The sequence below is a fragment of the Lynx rufus genome, unplaced genomic scaffold (genome assembly GCF_022079265.1).
Source record: "Lynx rufus isolate CCGP_SWC_20201006 ecotype Redwood Valley unplaced genomic scaffold, mLynRuf1.p SCAF_7, whole genome shotgun sequence".
In the NCBI taxonomy this organism is placed as follows: Eukaryota; Metazoa; Chordata; class Mammalia; order Carnivora; family Felidae; genus Lynx; species Lynx rufus.
Window position 1 is genome coordinate 35,011,452 of NW_025814889.1, and position 15,149 is coordinate 35,026,600.

A 15,149-nucleotide genomic window follows, 5' to 3' on the forward strand; every position below is an offset into this window, starting at 1 on the left:
CCCCTTCACTAGCACCTGTTCCTTAAGGAAGTGTGTGTGTGTGTGTGGTGTTCAAATATCTCCCCAACCATGTGGAAGTCTGGCAGAAACCACCTGTTCTATTGGTATCTGGCTTCAAAGCAAAGTTTCATTGCTTTGAAATAAAAAAAATAAAGTTAAAACCAGAGCTAGTTTCACAAAGAAACTATGTAAGAATCTGCACATTGGACTCCTCTCAACTCTTCTGTTGACTAGACTGGGGGGTGGGGAGAAGGAAAAAGTGGGGTTGGGCAGGAAGCTGGAATAGAGAGAATGGCTTGGGGAATGGAAAAGAGGCCCTCTCTCTCCCTGACAGTTGTAGGACACTTCGTTCCCTTGTCTCTTTTCCTTGTGTCTCCTCAGAGGGAGCTGATGGGGAACCCGGATGTGGTGACCAGGAGCTTCGCCGTGAGTGACATTAGGCCTCCCTTCATACCTTCCAACTGACTAGAGTCAGTTTCAGGTGGCATACTGGCTAATACAAGGGGAGGGACACCAGCAGAGAGGAAAGATAGTGTGGCAGATACCCCACATCTAGCCAAATAGTTTGGGAAAACAATGCCAGATGGAAACTTTAGTTTTCTCTTTTTCTAAAGTTGATCCTTGAGGCATTAGCCTCTCCCCTGTTCTTGCCATTGTGGGTGGTTGAACTGGACACTTCTTTCCATAAAATGGGGACAGATGCATAAAGAGTCAAGACATACCCTTTGTTTTGGCCCATTTCCCTTCCTGTTCTCTCTGTGCCAATACTTTCCCCTGACCAGAGCCATGTCTTTTTTTGTTTATTTTTTTTGTTTATTTTTATTTTATTTATTATTTTTTTTTACTAACTTGGGGCTTAAATGAGTCTTCTCGAAACCAGATTGCCCTTTTCTGGTCTCTTTGCTAAATAGTTTCTAACTCTTAGACAATGATACTTCATTTTTTTTCTAGGTCCCTCAGGATTGAGATGCTTTCATCCTCCTTAGCAACATTCATAATTGTACTTTGATGAGGCTAAAAACCTGACTACCAGGGTTATTTTGTATGCCTGAACTAGGTTCTTGCTACATATCTTGACCTTTAGGAATGATGGGCATATATCAACGGGCTTCTATGAAACCCTTTTGATACCTTCCAAACTCTTCATTTTCAGGGTGTTCTTATTTCTCAGAAAGATATTACTTAGGCATTGAAAGGTACACTTCTCCTGTGGTTGCCTTACTATCTTTAAGTGAATGATCAGGAAAAGTTCTGGAAGGAAAATGGCTGTGAGAAAATGATAGCTTCTCTCCAGACAAGCCCCTGAGATTTGGAAGCAGCGTCATAGGATAAAGACAGAGTAAGGAAGCCTTGTCCCTTTGTCCTTGGACCTCCCAGTCAGAGGGCAGCCTGTCAGACTTAGAAGGTGAGGGGAGGGACTATAACTAATTGCCTGTGAAGCAAAGCAGAGAAAAATTCATGGATCAAGCCAAAATCTAGGAAAATATTCTTCTCTTTCTGCTCAAGACCAAAAAGAACTTTCTAGAAACAGACAGAAAGGAGACAACTGAAAATCACACACATGACTACTAAAAAGCCAAAGTGTGGAAATAAAAGAGTCTGGGCCATTCAGAGGACAGATAAAAATCGCGTTCACCGCCCCCAGAACTTACATTGCACTTCTTCAAGTCCTGTTGGTCCTCAGCCATTAGCAGCTTTCTCCTGCCACTTAAGGGTTCTCAGAAGATTTGACAGTTATGTTTTACAAGGTCATGGGGTAAGTTCTGCTCTAGGTGGAGGGTAAACATCTAATGGACGAGGTTCAGGATTTCATGACTGATTTAACCAGTCTGTCATGATGACAAGTATCTTATGTCAGCCCTTTACCAATTGACCATGAGGTCATGCCAGAAAGATTCATGGCTCTAGACAGGGAACTCCCATATGAAACTCCTTTCCTTCATAGAGGCATAGGGCCAGATGCCCTTGTCACTGCTGACATTGTCCCTATAGGGTGCAAGGCTAGCTGGTCTTCTGACAGAGATGACTATAAAGAAGAAGGGACCTTGTAGGCATGAGTGGTGAAGGGTAAGGGGCATACTTAGGTACGGCCCTGGGGGTAGCTGGCATGAGCCCGGCCTGCAGCCGGCTCATGAGATTTGGTGATGCAGAAGAAGTCTAAAAGGAAAAAAGCAGCAGGAAGTCTGAGTGTGTATGTTGTGTGTGTGTTTGTGTGCATGTAGTCAATTAAGATTCCAAATTTCTATCCAGGGACCAAACGTACAGCAAGAACCAGGTATTAATCCAAAAGGGCTCCCCTCTCCATCATAATTAAAATCTTAGCAGCACAGTGGCAGACATCTTGGGAAACTAGACAAAGGATGACACCTAACTAATTTCTAGAAGGCCTTCACAGCACTGAAAACAAACCAAAAATGTTTGGATGGGTTGGGCTCGGAGAAAGCCCAACTGTCTAGAAAGCCCTGCTTCTAGACAGTAAGTTAACCTGGGAGTATCTGGCACATTTCTCCACTTTTTCATGAATCAGTCCTTGAAAGTGAAATTCATCTTCATTGGGGTAGTGGACTTTCTCCAACTTTAATTTCTAGGCTGCTTATATAAGGGCTGAGAGCACACTGGGACCAGAAGACATTCAATGAGTAAATCCTGGATGAATGGTTGGGTCCTGTTTTCCCCAAATCACTTCCTTTTCAACCATCATTGTTGAACTCTATTTGAAGGAAACAGCACCAATAGGATGATGTTCTAGGTAGACACAAACGGGCATAAGAGATGCTCCCACAAAGTCTCTGGTTCCACTATCACTGTGAACTCCTGACACGTCCTCCCCAGTCCTGGTCCCTTCCATGGCTGCCACACACACGAGGGTGGGTCTGGAAGAAATCCTGCTCCAGAGAGGAAGAGATGAAGTGAATAAGACAGAGCTGACGTTTGGATGGACAAAGATTTTTACCTGGTTGCTGTTCTCTGGCCCCTGCCATCTGAGTTTGGGTAGAGCAGTTGCCAGGGGGAGGACTCCCTTCCCTCCAACCAGCCCGACTCTAGTTCCATCCTCTCAAGTCAGTGTACACTTTCCTGAGGAAACCACTGAGGAAAGTTCATGCGGTGAAAGTGAACAGAAAAGCCAGCCACTTCTCCCATGGGGGACGTTGACGCCAGCCTGGTGATGTCCCCTCATGGTGAAGGAGTGTCCCTAGAGAAAGTCCAAATCAGAGAACTGGAGCAGAGTGGATAGAGCGAAGACAGGAATAAGACATGTCCTGGTCTCTCAAAGCAAGATGTAGTACGAATATACTTATACAGTTTTGGAAAAATTGAGGGAAATGGAAGCGAACACAAGATATGCAAAACAGTAATGTCCAAACCTGTTTGTGGATCGCGGGGTAATGATTTACACTGGTGATACCTTTGCTCATTGTAAAAATTAAAAGAATATTCGTTCCCTTTCCCCCAACCACATATAGAAAAGCACTTCAGAGTTCAAGGGTAAAGCTTGTCACACTTCAAATACAAAATGATTTACTTACATGCAGCAAAATATACAAGAAGTGAATTCAAAAACAAACTTAATTCAATTCATTATATTCGCTTGGCACAATTGCAATTCAGTTTTAAAAAAATATTTGTAAAATACTGAAACTGACCTGAATTCAAGTATAACAGTTTCTTCAACAGAAACATTATCAATGCAATAAAACATTACACGGAATATATCGAAGCAAAACGCCTTCTTGAGTTTTTCCCTTAAATTTCTCTGTTTTTTTTTTAAATACAGCTTTAATGCCAACACAACTCACAATTGTATTTTTAAAATGAATATTATTGCATTGTTTTTGCATATCTTGTGGGACAGAAAATGCAAAGAGTTACTGATTCCCGTTTCAGAAGCAGAGACAGTGGTTTGTTTTTGCTTTCAAATGGCCCCAGATTCAGATCTCCCCACAGTTAGACCAGAAAGGGGGAGCGACACACTCATTCACGCATGGGCGCACTGCATGGGTGCACATACACACGTAGGACATGTGCCCAGACAACCCACTACACACACACACACGTAGCACACACACTCACAGAGACTCTCTCATCCATGCTTCCGCTCTCTGGCACCCACGGATACACCCAGCATTAAAAAGAACCCAACTCAATCACCCATATGTGCAAGACCACATCAAGTGCATTACTTTAAATTATAAAACCAAACCCAAAAAATTGTTGTTACTACCTACGGAAATTATAACAAATTATTGCGCATACACAATGGCTGGTAAAACTCGGACTACAGCGGCTCCACAGAACCTACCGTAGAAAAAGAAAACCACAATCGTTTAAATAATACAGTAAAACCAAACCCGATTTACATTTGCAAAAGTGAAAACAGTAAGGTGGGTGGCTACAAAGCTTTGTAAACACTTCTTCCTCCCCTCCCCCTGGGAAAACAAAATGAAAATAAAAACCAAAAAAACGAAAACTGCAACATGCTGTCAAGAAATATGTCAAATCACAAAACAAAAGAGCGCTCAACAGAAGCTCAGCACCACCTCGTCGCGTCAAGAACTGGCTGCCCCTTCCCTGGCAGGCAGCGCCAGCTGCCCCTCCCCGCCAACGCAGGCCCAGCCGCCATTCTGGAGCTGGGAGCCCAGGGCAGGCTAGGAGCCTGACGCAGACGAGTGGGCGTGGCCGGGGCCTTGCCGGTGAGGCTGCCACGCGCCCCCCGCCAGCCGCTCCGGGTTCCCGAGCTCCTGCAGCCTCTTGCTGTTCCTCCTCCCTCTCTGGGATGTGGCTGGGTCCTCGCTGAAGTCCTACCCCTGCTTCCTTCTGCAAATCCACAGGGCCCTGGCTCTATGGAGACAGTGAGGCTCATACAGAATATGTGCAAAATGATTTTTTTTTTTTTTTTTTTTTTTTACAAGCAAAGTTGACACCCGTTTGACATAGGGTCCTTTTGGTGAGGGCTACCGCAGGAAGCTGAGGTTCTCTTTCATGCCCGGAGGCGAGGGCAGACGTCTCTTCTCTTGCTCTCCCTCCCTGATTCTTCCACTCCTCCTCACCACTCTACCTCTGTGCACACAACACAAACTGGGATTGCTGCCTTCCATGCCCCCCGAAAAACTGGCTCTCCACCACCACCCAACTCTGCGTCTTGTCCCAACGAAATGAATGAAGACGCTGTTCCGGTTAACTCCAGGTCACGAGAACAGTGAGGCACTTCTGAAACGAACCCATTAGGAACATTGAAACAAATAAAAAACCCAGCGTCTCCCCAGCCCTAGCTACTACAGGCTGCCGACGTGGGCTCTGCTGTCCTGGAGCTCCTCCTCGCTCTTCCGACACGCCAGGGTGGGCGCGCAGGTCTCGCTCTCTTGGCCCTCTGCTCTGTCCTGCCCTGGGTCCCTGCAGTTAACGAAAGGTAGTAGGGTGCCATTGGGGCTCTGCTGGGCGCCCCCACTGAGGATGTTGTCTGCGGCGTTCTCCATCTCCTCTATGGTCATGTCACAGGCGTCAGCCAGCTCCTGGGTTGTGACCTCAATAAACTTGGGATCTTGAGCAAACTGCCCCAGTCCTTCTGAAATCAAGACCTGAAGCGGGAAGGGAGGACCATGAAGAAGAACCAAAGAGGAACATTATTCCTGGAGCTTGACTCTTCTCTTTAGGGCTAGGGCAAGGGGCGTATAATTGGTACCTTTGGGAAGTGTGTGTGTGTGTGTGTGTGTGTGTGTGTGTGTAGGGGTGCTCACAGGAAAGGAGTGGACACAGAGCATTGCCCAAAGGAATCAGGGGTGCGTAGGTTGGAGGGGAGATGTTTTGGCTGGGGCACTCAAAAACTGTTGTCAAACACATGAGAACTCAACTTACAGAGGGGGCCAGAGGGGTGCTGCTGGGCCATTGTCTAAGGTAGAACCCAGCCCACCCTGTCTTTTCTCCTCCCTGCCACCCCCACATGCCTGTCATATTATTCTTGCCAAGAAACCTTCATCCTCCTTTTGTGAAACTTGTTAACCTTTTGTTACCTTGTGCCCCTTGCCTATTGCTGGCTGGCTGCCTCTGTGGGAGAGGATTGTGGGGAGGTGTGCAGAACGGCATGTCTGCACCTGCTTCTGTTCTGCTCCAAAGACCAGCAGGTGATCCCAGAGCTGCTCCCTCTTTCCTAAAGGCTGCTTTAGTGACTGGCTCTGAGCCAAGGGGAAGGGATTCATAATGAAGCCTGGAATGCCTTCCTCCCAGTTCCGTTTGTCCTGCTCCCCACCCCATCACTCTTTATTTCCTCTCCTGCTTAAGTTTTCTTCAGAGCTCCCACCCTGTGGGACATGCCACACACATGTTTATTTATTGTCTGTGTCTCCTCACCACAGCATGAGCTCATGAGAGCAAAAACTGGTGTCTCAGCTATATCCCCGCACTTAGAACAGAGCCTGCACGTGGTTGGCACTCAATGGAAATCTGTGAACTGAATGAGGGATAATCAAGGTCAAGTGAAGAACAGGGCTTCGGAGCTGGAAATGACCTTAGAGGTCATCTGGTTTAACTCTCCACCTCCTGCACAACAGCCTGACGACTGGATGGGCGGTGTCTCTGCCTGCATGTGTCCAGTAATGGCGGGCTCACCCCTTTATAGGAAAGCCCTCCTCATTTGGGAAAAGCTCTGTTGGAAAGGTCTTCCTCATGTGACCTTGAATCCGCTCACCTGGCAGGTTGATCTGCCGCTCCAGGCCTGCACTTAAGGAGCCCCTGCCCAGGACATGAGGGGCCTCACAGGTTTGAGATGCCTATCGTGGCCTCCTAGGCTGTCCCCCCTCCAGGTTTGCTTCCCTAGTTCCCCCGACAGTTCTCATAGGAAATGGCATTTAGGGACCCTGCCAACCCCTTGCTGTGTTCCCCTTTGGGCTTGTTCCAATTTGTTACAGTCCCCCAAAATGTGGTGCCAGGAGTGCATTAGCTGCTCTGGCCAGGGCAGAGCATGGAGGAGCCGGAAGCATTCTTGTTCTAGAAGAGTGATTCTCACCCCTGGCTGTGCATTAGAATCATCAAAGGGCTTTTAAAAATATCCATTTAATGTGTCCTAGGTTTCCGAAGCTCCTGGGTTATTCTAATGAGCCCCAGGCTCGAGAACCACAGATACTGATACTGAACAAACCCAGCCCAGGCCCACATTTGCATCTGGAGCCCTCAGAGCTCACCACTGGCTGTAAATTGGTGCCCGGGGCCCTGCTTGGGGTTCACTGGCCTGTAGCAGGGTTATGTTGCTCAGTACTTTCTCCTCCTACAGCAGGCCCGGCCCAAGCAGAAGCCTATAGCGTCTTGTGTGATCACCATTTTCTGCACACCATGCCCTTCTTCAGTGGACCCTGGGAGTCAGGGTCTTTCTGGCCAAGAGACTCGACATCCACTCTACTTGGGAAAGGACCAGATCCTCCTTTCTCCATTCTTCATGCAAAGCCCCCTTGCTGCCCTCAGCCTTTTCTTCCCCCTGTCTGCCTGCTGTGCAGCTCCGGGTCACTTACCGCTTCTACCAGGCTGCTGGCACTGCCGTGGAACTGCCTGCCCTGGGCCCCAGCCTGGCCGGGCACAGTGAGGGACACTGGCCGGGCTCTCCGGATGGTGCTGCCACCTCCACCACAGGGTGTGGGCTCCCCAGACCAGGAGCTGCAGTGGATGGACGGGAAGCTGCTGTTGAGTTTCTCGTTGGATTCGGCACCCTCCAGCCGCAGGGTGGGGATAGGCTGTGGGGGCCAGCCTCGGCTGCCTGGAGTGGCTGGTGGGGTGGCACAGGGCCTGGGGGATGTGCTGGGGGAATGGCTTCTCTGGAGGAGGGGGCTCAGGCCTGCCACCGCCAATGCCTGCGGACACACAAGGAACACGGGTTATTGGAAGCAGTCAGGCCTCTGCCTATTCCTAGCAGCTGTTGTTCCCAGCGAGCTCCACCTACCTGGAGCCCACATCCATCATTTTCAGCCCTCTGAATCGCACCCCCCCCCCCGCCCATCACGACCCAGTGCTTATGTCTGCCACCCTAAAATATATTCTGTGATCATGTCCGTCTGCAGTGATCGCCTTCTCCTCCAAATCCAGAAAGTTGCAAAGGAGTGGAATCAAGCTCGTCTGCCTTTCAGCACTGGCCCTATCACCAGTCAGCAGTGAATTCTTTTGCTTTTGGTTTTCTCGTGAGCAGTCTACCAGGAATGCTGCCCTCATCAGCTCTAAAACCAGAACACGAATGCCCTCTATCTACCTATCTTGCAGGGTTGATGTGAGGTTCAAGTGCAATATGGTCTGTGAAGCACCATAAAGTGCTAGAAAAAAAATCAGTGCTTATTGTTTTAATTTTTACAATTAAGCTATTAAGAATGTCCTGCTGATCCTTAGCTCAGCTTGTCTCTGAGCTGTTGTTCAAATCTTACACTGTGCTGTGATTAGACTATTTACATATTGTATCCTCTGACCTCCATGTCACCACCACAACAATTTCTCTGAGTGGAAGTGTCCATGGGAGAGTGTGCAGTGGGAAAGCCCAGACAGAGAGGAAGAGGAAAGGGAACATGGCAGTGGGTTGGGGGGTAGTGGAAAGGCATGAAGGGGGGAGTGTAAATAAAGCAGAGGTTCCTAACCTCATGATAAGAATAGATGGGTGAAATGAACTTCTAGAAATCTTTTTAAATAGCACATACAGTGTCCCCCCGGCCTGCCTCCCCTGCCCACAGCTCTTGATGGTCCCCAGCCTGGGTCCCTGGTTCCCTGGAGATCTGAGGGAAGTATAAGGCTATGCTCAATACTCCAGAAAGCCCAGTGGAAATCATATGTATGCTGGCAATGCGACATCGGCTAAGCAAAACAGTGGATACTTTGAGCCGAAATCATATCAACTTAGCTAAGCCACAATGGCCATCTTTTGCACATTATAAGTTTTGATTGGCAGTTGAGTGCCCTTGGGTATTAAAAGAAATCATCTAATGCATGGGCCTGTGGTGTGGGAGTATACAATTTGAGAGGTAAAAACTTTAGGAAATTTAGACCCTAATTTGCCCAGAAGTAAGAGCCTTTGGTTCTTTGAGGTTTGCATTATTTCTAAGATCCTGAGATTATGTTGGACATTGGTGTCTTGGATTTCACTGGCTCAGTTGGAGTCAGCCATGCCAAGAGATACTTCAACTGTCAAATCTCTCTGGACCTGCTTTCCTTGAATATCAGTCTCCTCCTGACCATGTTGCTGGCAGAATCTTTGATCATTTCTATGTTTTGGTGTATCTTGCAACTCTGTATAAGTACATCTATAAGTAACGCTATGTAAGTACATCCGCCTGAGTGCTCTGTAGTGTAAGCCAATGTCTGTGGAGGGAACATCTGCACCATTGTAGGAAGAAAGATGAGGCAGAATCCTGGCACTGCTGATCCTTTGGGACCACATGAGGAGCTCCTGTTCACCAGTATTTGCTACATCTCCACCCTGGGAACTGACACCCCTTGTTAACGTTCTCACTTGCGTGGACAAGTGCCCTCATCGGGGGCTGTTAGGGCCAGGGGTTGGGACTATGAGTGGTCAAGACAGGGAAGACTGAATGGTGTCTTGGGATTTGCCATAATCATGGGGGTTTTGTAGCCTGTCGGGTGATGGCCAGTGACATATCTGAAAGTCTGGGCTACCTGATGATGAACCAGATGCAAGGGCAGGACTGTCTTCTGAGAGATGTCTCCCCCTTGATTCTTCTGTCGCTTCAGACATTCCAGGTGGAAGGAGGCCCTTCGACCTGCAAAGCCAGCCATAGAACTGTGATCAGCACAGGGAAAGGGGACACAGGCCTGTGAGGCTCATACCCTGGGAGGTGTAGAAGCCATGTTAGTGGCCCTTGGATCACCTTCTCTCTACCATTTGGCTCCCATATCAGGTAGCATATGGTCAAGTTCCACCCAACAAGCCCTGCCCTTAGAATCCTGTCTCATCACTGGGCAGCCACTGTGTGGGAGTTGTCTGAGCCAGGCCATGGCAGTTTCTCAGCCACCTGAATGCCTGACCAGTCATCTGGGGGGTGATACCTGGCTGGTCACATCTGGAGTGAGAGGTGTGAGTATTCACCTAGTGAGGCAGAGCGGAGGAAGCCCCTCTTTGGAGATTGCCGGATATCTCTCTTGTCCTCCTCCGGTGGTGTTAATTGCCGATTTTCATCATCCTGATAGGAGAGCCTGGAACAGAGAACTCCTGGAGCTTATTCCGGGAGGCTGAGAAGTTCCACCCCATAGGGACAGCTGCCACCCCTGAAGGCAGTTTGCTTTCTCCCTTAGCAAAGGGGCAGCAGGAATTCCCCACCCACCCCCCACCCCCCACCCCCCAAGGCTGGGCCTGGCTCTCTGGCATCACAGGTGTTTCCAGCTCCTCATACACGGTCTGTCTGCTCATGAGCCTTGCATTTCTGATTTGAGGCAGTGGAGGCGATCTTGAGTCAAAGTTGGTGAGAAAGTTGGAAAACAATTTTTGGCCCACAAGATTCTTTCCAGGAACAGCCTAGGCTCCGCTGTTTACATATGTGGGTGCTATTTGTCATGAGTACTCCCAATTTCAGCCAAAACTTCTCTCCTTCCCCTAATTTCTCCCTGGCCTGCCCACCCTTCATCATCAGGACACACAAGTGGTTACCTATGACAAACACCCAGTCATCTAGTCAGTGACCAGCAGAGCTGTAAGAGGCCTTAGGGGGCATCTACTCAATGGCTTCTAAGCCTTTTTGATGGAGAGTCACAATAAGAAATATACTGCTCGTGGTCCCATATACATAGACACACCTAAATGAACTCAGCTTCTGGAACCATACTTACCTTTATTGCATGCATTGCTCTCTGGTGGCTTCTATGCTACTTTAGTCTATTCTATTTCATCAAACAATGTCAGCTGCAATCCACTAAGTTGATTTCACAGTCCCCAGTGGGAGCAGCCTGCAGTCCAAGAAGACAGGTGCATTCTAACCCCTTCATTTTACAGACAAGGCCACCGACTCTGTTCCTGCTGTGTGACTCCACATGCTTCGAGGGCAGAGACTGTGCTGCCTTCCCTGCTCCTAGTGCACTGCCCTTGAGCCTTTGTAGGTGTGCAAGAAAATTTCTGACTGAAAACCTCCAAGCCTTTCCTCTCATTTTTGACATGGTGAACTCATCCTATTATATTCTCTTCTATCCAAATTGTACCCACTCTTGAAGACCCAACTTCTGTTTGATCTTGTGCAAGGAGGCTGTTATGGTCACCTTGACCCAGACCTTCTCTGAATGTCTATCCCCCTCATTGCTTGTACCACTCTGTGAACAAGTAGTTAGAAAATCTCCATGTTATCTCCCTCTTCTGAGATCTTAACTAGTTTGTAAAATATCCTTGAGTGCTGAGGCCGGTTTATTCACGCTCTAGCAGAGTGCCTGGATGCACCAAGCACTCAGTAAGAGCCAAAACGGAAGGACGCATATGCTTTTACTGATTTCTAGGGTATGTGGCCATGTGAAAATTTGCAGTCTCTACAAATCAAAAGGCTAAAGGGCCGGTCCTTCTTTTAGGGAAGTTACTAAAATAATGCATCTTAAACTTTTTGAATGCAACCCACAGTCATAAATACATTTTATGAGACTCAGTACACACATTAAACAAGTATTTCACTAAATAATACCTTTGTGACATTGGATACACTATTATCTATTGTCTTATTCTAACCTATTCTATGCTATTGTGTACTATGTTATTCTTTATTTTAAAATGCTGATCTTGGTCTGGCTTTCTGGAGCCTGGGGAAGTTTCTGGAGGCAGATACAGAGTTGCTTTTTGTGTTTCTTCATTGATTCCAGGATCCTCTGGTCTTCAGCCCCCTGGAGGAGACCATGTTGAGACTGGAGAAGAGGCTGCCTGGAGCTGCTGAGCCTGCTGGGCCAGACAGACAATAAAGGGCCAGCAGGAAAATGTACCAAGACTAAGAACCCAGCATGGGCATCAGCTAAAGTGGATAAACTCCAGCCTTCAGAAGGCTTCAGCCTCTAAAAACTCTGGGGAGAATCTAGCAGTTAGTGGCTGATAAAGTCAGGGCCAGAAAGCTGACTAGACAAAGGTGTGGATGTGATGTTCAGCATTGGAGAGCTTTAAGCACAGTCCTAGCAGACAGCGTGCTAGGATGATGTTACAACTACCAGGCCCAGAACTTCCTTCCAGTCCTGAAGCTGGAGGAAGAAGCCTTCCACCATAGCAACTGCAAAGAGCCAGGCATCAAAGCACTTGTGAGGCCTGTGAAAGAGGCTGACTCAGACTATACATAGGTTGAAAAAAACAATCCCTGTTATGACCCATCCAGCAAAGAAGAGAGCCCCAAATAGTCCAGAGTGGATGTGCAGTTTGTTTGGATGAGGAAGAATTTCAGTATCCTGGCTGAGCTCAAAACCCATCACCAAGCTCACAAAGCCACTGGAGACCCCTTAAAAGAGATGGCTCTCTTCACTCGCCAAAGACTCAACTCAGCCCTGACCTGAGAGGAGTTTGATTTTATTTTGAGCCTAGAGAAAAAGGAAACAAGTTAACTGGGACACTGTTGCTGGAATGGGCAAGACATTACTCCAAAGAAGTTAAGCTTTTATAAGACAAAAGACGGTGTGATGAGGCTTGCATGTTATGTTCACCTGGGCTCATGTCCATAGGTGGTTTTCATGTACCCTTTCCCTTTCTTTCTTTTTTCTTTCTTTCTTTCTTTCTTTCTTTCTTTCTTTCTTTCTCTTTTTCTTTCTTTCTCTTTCTTTCTTTCTTTCTTTCTTTCTTTCTTTCTTTCTTTTTCTTCTTTCCTTCCTTTCCTTTCCTTCCTTTCTTTTTCTTTCTAAAGATTTTATTTTTTAGTAACCTCTACACCCAAGGTGGGGCTTGAACTCATGACCCTGAGGTCAAGAGTTGCATGCTTTTCCAATTGAGCCAGCCAGGTGCCCCTCGTGTACCTTTTCCAATAAAACATTAATATATAAAAAAGTATCGATCATAACTAAGTAAATGTCACAACCCTCGAATGGGTCTGGACTTGTAGTTAAAAAACGCTTCTCTTAAAAAATTCAAACCGTAAGAGACTCTTAAGGACTGAGAACAAACTAAGGGTAGATGGGGGCTGAGTGCTAGGGGAAAGTGGATGATGGGAAGGGAGGAGGGCACTTGTTGGGATGAGCACTGGGTGTTGTATGGAAACCAATATGATAATAAATTATATTAAAAATTCCAGCACTGACAAAAATCTTGGCCACTGTTTGCCAGCAGTGCCCTCTGCTGGGTAGCTTTATTATAAGAAGCTTCATGAACATTTATTTGTCAATACATGTATGTGTGTACTGAGTCTCACTCCTAAGTATGTTTATGACAGTTTGTTTCAGTAAAAAAAGTTTATGAAACAATGTTTTAAAGTTTTCCTGAAAGTATTGCATCACAAGAAAAGCTAAGCTAACTGGGGGATAGTGTGCATGTGTGTGTGTCGGGGGTGGGGTGGGGTGGGTGGAGACACATACATCCATCTCCCTAATGAGGTAGGTGACAGATGCTTTAGGCATCTTCTGATATATGATCTCCCCCTCCCCAAGTCATGCCCAGAGGAGGGATTTCAGGGAGCTTCCCTTCACCCCCAGACCCTTTCCTGCACATGGGCTAGCCTGGGGGCAGAGCTCACATCTCTGTGGAGATCAGGCTGGGCTCGCTGCAGTACTCGGTGTCTTCACTTATCTTCACGTCATAGGTCTCGTCCTGAGAGACCTCCTCCTGACACACCATGGCTATCTGGCTCTCCCGGGAGTGGCACCTGAAGTGTCCAAGATGGAGAAATAAAGTCAGAAACTGCTAATCCCCACCATTCCTTCAGCAGGTGAGGTGGCACACAATGCACATGCACTCATTCACATGTGCAATGCACTCACACAGGGAACACGCACGCACACACACATGTGCACACACACTCACACAAAACTGCTGTGGCCTCTTCTTCCTGCAGTCGCTGACAAAGCTGTGGAGCCATGGAAGCAGTAAGATTAGAGATAGAATTCCACATGGAACAAGCATCTCTGGGGTAGGATCCAAGGAGATCTGAGTTCTGACCCCAATTCAGTTGCCCTTTGGCATAAGTCACTAGCTCACCACATGCCTCAGTATCCCTATCAATAAAATTGAACATATGCCCTGCTTGACTCAGAAACTTGTTGGGAGTAACAAATGAAGTAACAGATGAGATGGTGTTTTGAAAGGTAGAAAGGACCAGCTTTTAAAACAGGGTCGTGGACTGTTCTATACAGGTTGGCATGGGCCTGTGCAAGGGCTGTCCTCTCCTTCTGCTAGAGACAGCTGGGGCTTTGGGTGCTAGTTGGGCAGAGCTGGGAAGTTCCTGGTGTCACATTTTGACATGGCTTTGGGTTTGTCATTGGCTCCTTGGAGTGAAGGCACGGAGAAGAAGCCTCACATAGGGAGGTTTGTTGTCCAGGGCAGTGAGCTTGACTCCCTGCTGAGCTTGAGATCCTCCCACACCAGGATGTACCTTGGATTATTTTGTTTTCCCTCCAGACCAGGAGGGCACTTGTTGGGATGAACACTGGGTGCTCATGCATTTGGTCATGTCTTCTTAGCTCTGGTCCAGGTGTTCTCTCTTTTCCTGTCTGTGCCTCGCTCAGTACCTCCCTCCATCTTTCTTCCTATAGTTCCTGAATGCTGGGGCCCACTTTACTCATGGAGGCATCAGGGAAATATCCCAGTTTATTTTCTCAGGGCTCAGTGATGGATTGGCATCTTAGATTTGACCCTGAGCCAGTGGGCTGTGTGCAATTCAGGAAGCTACCATTCCTGGGTACCTACCTGGTTCTCTGGAGAAGGCCCTAACAGATGGCTGCCCACCCCACAGTAAGGACAGGTGAAATGTTGAAGGCTCTTGATGGAGTGGGAAGAGAGATATGTGAAAGGAGCTTTGGTGAGGCATGATGGGATGAGCTGGAGATGGAGAATGGCAGCAGGCAGGCAACACCACTTCTTGGGGGCCACTGTGTGCAAGACATGCTGGCCTGTCCCCATCAAAAGTAAGGCTAGTCCTGGGGCCACTGCACTTAGCCTTGAGCTGCAAGATGAAGGATGAGGCCCCAGAGCTACAACCTTGGTTAAGTTGTTCCTCCTCACCAAGCTGAAGCATACT

At 47.6% G+C, this 15,149-nt stretch overlaps 1 protein-coding gene and 1 pseudogene across 12 annotated transcripts in view; one reads left to right on the top strand and one right to left on the bottom strand.

Annotated features, from left to right (window-relative positions):
- Positions 1–5,273: 5,273 nt before the first annotated feature.
- CACNA1C (calcium voltage-gated channel subunit alpha1 C) overlaps positions 5,274–15,149 on the bottom strand; it is a 662,038-nt gene continuing 652,162 nt past the window's right edge. For all 12 annotated transcript variants that reach the window (XM_047065565.1, XM_047065566.1, XM_047065559.1 and 9 more), the window contains 5 exons: positions 13,650–13,778; positions 10,067–10,173; positions 9,637–9,740; positions 7,500–7,835; positions 5,274–5,576 (listed from right to left, as the gene is read on the bottom strand). In XM_047065565.1, the coding sequence (XP_046921521.1) occupies positions 5,274–5,576; positions 7,500–7,835; positions 9,637–9,740; positions 10,067–10,173; positions 13,650–13,778 (979 nt within the window). The remainder of the gene's footprint in view (positions 5,577–7,499; positions 7,836–9,636; positions 9,741–10,066; positions 10,174–13,649; positions 13,779–15,149) is intronic.
- On the top strand, positions 11,845–12,531 carry LOC124501401 (thymocyte nuclear protein 1-like; annotated as a pseudogene).